The 6207-nt window shown below is 35.7% G+C and overlaps 1 protein-coding gene across 1 annotated transcript; it reads left to right on the forward strand.

The window, feature by feature from the left end:
* The first annotated feature begins 380 nt into the window (after nucleotides 1–380).
* On the forward strand, nucleotides 381–5104 carry LUZP4 (leucine zipper protein 4). Its single transcript, XM_032756419.2, has 2 exons — nucleotides 381–407; nucleotides 4535–5104. The coding sequence occupies exons 1-2, from the start codon at nucleotides 381–383 to the stop codon at nucleotides 5102–5104; spliced, it is 597 nt and encodes a 198-aa protein (XP_032612310.2).
* The last annotated feature ends 1103 nt before the right edge of the window (nucleotides 5105–6207 follow it).

Consider the following 6207-nt stretch of genomic DNA (forward strand, 5'->3'; position numbering starts at 1 on the left):
GTGTGAAAGTATTTTGCTTTTGCCTGAATAAAGTAACCATATATCTAACAGGAATTGTTCTTTCTTGTTCCAACAAACCTAAGATGTCGGTACTGTTTGACCTTTGTTACAGAGTTTAACAAATTTATTATTATTATTGTATTATCATTTTTAGGGCTAACCAGTTTTTAGGTATTCTGAAATATGATGAGATAGGATATAGATTATTCACTAGAGACATTTTTATTTGGCTTTTGCCATTTTATTCATTTTTTGTGTATTTTCTAATACAGATGACATTATAATCTATAAAGAGTTAGGAGGGACAAATGCTGAAAAAGAAGAAAAGAATAAAAGACAGAACCATAGTAAAAAGGAATCGTCTTCAAGACAGCAATCAAATGCTCATAGACATCGCCATCAGAGAGGTAAAGTATGCTGAAAACAGTCACACATGGTAAAAAGAGTCTGAAATATTTGTGAATAACTAGATAAGTAAAATCAGGAATTCACAATATTGTTCTAAAGTTGCATTATGTTGCTTATTTTATTTTTTCTGGGCATGGGCTCATACAGGGTTGGTAAGAATTTATGCCATGTCATATGAATAAAAATTTATTTTAATTTATAAGAATTACTTCCCTAATGGAGAGTGGGATAAGAAAAGTAACCATATGAGCTGAGAGATATTTTGTACTTGTTTACAAGCCTGGGTTGGTTGGTCCAGTTCCACTTTTAGGAGGCAATACAGGAGGGTTAAGAGCATAGTCAATAATCTGAACACTATGGCATCCATATTTTGAAAATACAAATGTTGTAAGACAAAAAGAGAAGGGTAGAACATGACAAATGTCCTCTATATACTTAACCTCATTGGTAAGTGCAGTATGCATTTTTTAATATGAATGTGCTACAGATTGCCACGATACAGAAGTCTTTTCAATAATTAAAGGTCTTCATGATCTAGTCAACAGATTGGAACCATTTTGACACTGTGATTACTATAAGCCCCGACAGTTGCCTATGCAGCTTCATTTAAGTTCTTGTGTGAATCTTCCGTGGCTCAGCATGTTCCGAGAAGAGAAGCGATGGTAGTTATTACAGGGGCAGAGCAGCCAAAAAGGGTAACATGGCCCATTCTTATGTGCTTAACCAGTCATCATAAAATTGATCTTTGTGAGCCTTTTGGACATATTCTTTGATGGGTTTTTAAACTGTCTTTATACCCAAACAAAGCAGACAATTGAGACAAATATTCACATGATTAATACAAAGCAGACAGTTTCTCTCCATCTCTCCTTTTTCTACTGGAGTATTCTTTCATTTAATTTCAGATAGTATGTCCCAACTTTGGTGACATATGAAACCAAAATTGAGGTATTATATACTGAGAAGACTACCCTATTAAGGTATGCAAATTGAAATAGTATGGCAAAGACTGTTCCAGAATTCAGTGAGACTCCCAGATGATACCAGAGTAATGAAATATCAAAAGTTTTGCAAAACCCAGTGCATAGCCTTAAAAAAAATGAGATCAGAGATAATACTTCTGAAAGATACGTTGAATTTACTACTTGAAAATACAGAAAATATTTATTTTTCAAAGGCTACTCAAGATGCAGAAGCAACTCTGAGGAAGGAAATCATGATAAAAAACCATCCCAAGAACCTTCTGGATTCAAGTCTGGACAACACCCTTCAAATGGGAAGCCTTTAATTGAGCAGGTAGATAAGTACCAAGAATTAACCAATATTAAAAATCCTACATTTAATATATTTCCTAATAATATATTTCCTAATATTAATTAATATTTCCTATAATATTAATGATTAAAACAATCCCTGCTTTAAATTCTATTGAAAGCAGGGATTGTTTCTTGGTATTCCTCCATGGTGCCCTTGAACATATTTTAAAATCAATGTTTATTAGTTGATTTTTCCCCTGTAACTATTTTAATAAACATTTGATTTTTGCTATTTTCAGTCATTACTAAAACTTTTGAATTTATAAAACGCCAAAATAGATTATTAGTTATTGTCATTAATCTTATATAATAATTTTTATTTGTCCTCATACAGAGGGTTTGAGCTTAAGTTAAAATATAAAAAGAGTTTTAGTATCTTTGCGAATGAACTGTAAAAGCCAGAAGTCAGATGATATCAGATATGAAATATACTCTGGAAGCAACAGGTGGCACAGACTATCCCTGTACAAATCCATTTCCTCTAAACACGTATAGGTGAGCCAGTCAGTAGACAGGAATTTGAGAGGTGCTCAGATCCAGAATCATTAGCTAACACTGGTGTTAATGTTTCATCCTAGCTTATAAACTGGTTCTTCTTAAGGTGTTAAGTGGTCATTTATCAAAAATGGCAGTTCTGGGAGCTTAAATCATTTTTGCCAAATCATGCAAATGCGAATGTTTATTTATTTGCTTGTTCATTTATTTTTTTTGGAGAAAAACATGTCGCATTTTCAAATATTTAAAGGATTACTTTAAGTTGTTCAAATTAGGATTCAGTGCCTACTCTGTGCAGGCACTATGATACCAGAACAGCCTGCTTCAAATAGTCTGTATGGTGGTGGAAAAGAAAGCTAAGAAAGAAATGTAATGCCAGGCAGTATGCAGTATGTGCATAATAGGGCATAAGTTATATATTGTGGGGATGTAGAGATTCATTCTGATTGGGATTCTTGAGAAACTTTGATGGAAGAGATGGCATATGATCTGTGCCTTATAGGATGGGAAGTTTTTTTATAAAGTTTGGGAAGAAGAACATGAGCTTCCTTCTGATACAGTCCAAGATGCATAAATAAACTGAGAATAAATATTAAACAGTATTTTCAAATTGAAAGCATCCTTGTCCTTTTATTTATTTTTTGAGACAGGGTCTCATTCCGTTGCCCAGGCTGGAATGTGGTGGTATGATCATGGCTCACTGCCTCTTCGACCTCCCAGGCTCAAGCAATCCTCCCACTTCAGCCTCCCAAGTAGCTGGGACTATAGGCACGTGCCACCATGCCCTGCAAATTTTTTTTTTCTTTTCTGTAGAGATGAAGTCTCACTATGTTGCCCAGGCTGGGAAAGTACCCTTCTATTATTCATACTTTTGAAACTTTTGAGACTATCATAGCCGAACTCACTAGAAAAAAAAATACCCTGCAATAAAGAAATGTATTAAAATTTAAGCATAATTATTTCACCAATAAATTGAATAATTACAGTTTTCAATAATACTTTACAATTCTATTAAGCTAGTTTTGTACTTAACAAGATTTAGTCTTATTATCAGTGGAACACAGTTGTATTTGTTCACCCCATGTATTTATTCAACACAACCTTTTGATAGAAGGCTTCTCTTGTTTGTAAGGAAAGAAAACTAATGTGCATTTTGTTTTCCAAAGGTAGGAAATACATAGTACACAAGTTGATGAAAACATTTCTTATATAAACATTCATAAAAGGGACTGCAAGCTCCTTTGGAAAGGTACTTGGATACATACGGGTCTTTAGAAGATGGAACTCAGTCCTATCTTTCCTACTGACCCACTGTGCTCCCAACACCAATCACTTAGAAAAGAGAAAAGGTACATGTGCATTTCACCCGATCTCCTTATTTAGGTTTTTCAGTACAAAAGCTGGAGAGTGGCTATAGCTTTATGTTTTAGCAAAACAACTAATTTTTTACATTTTTTATTTTAAAAAGTTTTCTGTGCATAATATCTTTTGTGCTGGTACCTCCCCTGCTGTTTAGCAGTTGCTTCCAGCTTCTGGTAGTGTTAAACTAGAAAGTCATAATGCCAAATTTAGGGGATGTTGTGTTTGTCAGGCAGCATATACTAGTAGAAAGCTTGATTTCTCAGCATGGTCTATATGACTTTATCCACTTACATTTATGTAGCATCATAGAGATTTGTCAAAGATTTCATTATTTCCATTTGGCTGATTCACTCCACTGTCTTTTTGGCTTAAAAACTGAAAAGGTAGAAAGGCTGTGTTGTTACCAGGCTAATTTATTTGAATAGTATTAAGCCAACCTTCTGCTTTTTTTACAGCTTCCTTTCCCCTTCCTTACTTCGTCTTTCTCTCTAGAATTAAGTATTAATTTATAATGAAAAGATAGTTTCTTTTTAATGATCATTGAGTAGGCGAAGAGTAAACAATATGATTTTGAACACTTTCCTTTTGATCCTAAGGACTTACACTACAAAATATTCTATCAAAGTCACAGAATCTGTTGTTTCTTTAGTAAAACATAGATCAAGAAATTGGTAGGTAGAACATGACCTTAGAGTACAAACTCATAAAACAACTAATTTTCCATATTTTTATTTTATTGAAGTTTTAGTTGCATAGCATTTTTGTGCCAATGACATGATACAATGGAGCTATTCTGTAATTTAGTTCTAAAAACTGGTTGATAAATAAAAGTAAGCACAGTGGAATTCTAAAAGAAATAGTTGCCCATAAAAATGGTCTTGAGAATATATCATTATGACTTAAATCATGAAGGATACGTTTCATTTGTTTTGCATAATTGGGATCCTTTTCAGGAGAAGTGCAGTGACAATTATGAGGCCCAAGCAGAGAAGAATCACGGCCAATCAGAGGGGAACCAGCATCAATCAGAAGGAAATCCGGACAAATCAGAAGAATCTCAGGGCCAACCAAAAGAAAATCATCATTCTGAGCGATCCCGAAACCACTTAGAGAGATCTCTTTGTCAGTCAGACAGATCTCAAGGGCAACTAAAGAGACATCATGCCCAATCTGAGAGATCTCATGGCCGATCCAAGAGATCTCATGGTCAATCTGAGAGATCTCATGGCCAATCCAAGAGATCTCATGGTCACTCAGAGAGATCTCATGGTCACTCAGAGAGATCTCATAGCCAGGGAGATCTTGCGGTCACTCAGAGTGATCTCATAGCCACTCAGAGAGATCTCATAGCCACTCAGAAAGATCTCATAGCCACTCAGAGAGATCTCATAGCCACTCAGAGAGATCTCATAGTCACTCAGAGAGATCTCATGGCCACTGAGAGAGATCTCATGATCAATCAGGGAGATCTCATGGCCAATCAGAAAGACATCAGAGATACTCAACAGGTAAAAATACAATGACTTCTTAATCATCAGAACAATGTGTTGCATTCTGTGGAAATAGAAAAGCATATATCTGTATTCTAATGGCTAAATATGTATTTGTTTAAACAGATGTATATTAGGACAAAGATATAACTATTAGAATGGAGGTAATACATACATGGTATCAACATTCTTTCAATTTGATGTCCTCTAAGCTATCATCCAGTTACCCAAGATGTCCCATTAAGTTGTTCCCGGTAGGTCTGCTTTCCCTGGAAGAGCCCTATGTACTCAGCCTTTCCTATTGGGCCTTCCCCACAATTAGAATATTTTGACTTAGTGTCCTGTCCCCCTTGGACATTCCAACCTGGTAGGTAAGCTAATCTAACAACTAACTGCCAAATTGATAATATATAATCTATGATAATGAATACCTCTGTTTTCCACTTGTGTCTCCTTCCTAAGCCGTCCTCAGAGAGTCCTTAGCAGACAAATGGCAGATGTATCTTTGGGCAGCTGAACTTTTCTGCTTTCCTCAAATCAGACCATAGGAGAGGATATACTTTATGCATAGATGTAATGCTAACCTTCTGAATATGTTTTGAATACATTTATATATTCACTGTTGCCTTATAAAACTGTTAGGGTAGGTCTGTCTACCCTAGCAAAAGAAACAGAGAAATTTAAATGTACTGGGAGTTATGTTTTTAAAAACACAAGATATGTTAATTGCAATTTGTTTGGTTATTCAATAAAAGTTTTAGTTTTAATTTCTCAGTGATTACCTTGTTTGTATTGACTGTAAATGTCTAGTCAAATATTTTAGGTTCATATTAACTGCTGCACAGAATTACTTACTTCAGCTAAAAAAAATTATTTCCGGCTGGGCGTGGTGGCTCATGCCTATAATCCCAGCATTTTGGGAGGCTGAGGCAGGCGGATCACTTGAGGTCAGGAGTTTGAGACCAGCCTAGCCAACATGGTCAAACTCCGTCTCTACTAAAAATACGAAAGTTAGCCAGGCGTGGTGGCAAGCGCCTGTAATCCCAGCTACTCGGGAGGCTGAGGCAGGAGAATTGCTTGAACCCGGGAGGCGGAGGTTGCAGTGAGCTGAGATCTTGCACTGCACTCTAGCCTGG

This window comes from Hylobates moloch, unplaced genomic scaffold, assembly GCF_009828535.3.
Source record: "Hylobates moloch isolate HMO894 unplaced genomic scaffold, HMol_V3 SCAFFOLD_7, whole genome shotgun sequence".
Lineage (NCBI taxonomy): Eukaryota > Metazoa > Chordata > Mammalia > Primates > Hylobatidae > Hylobates > Hylobates moloch.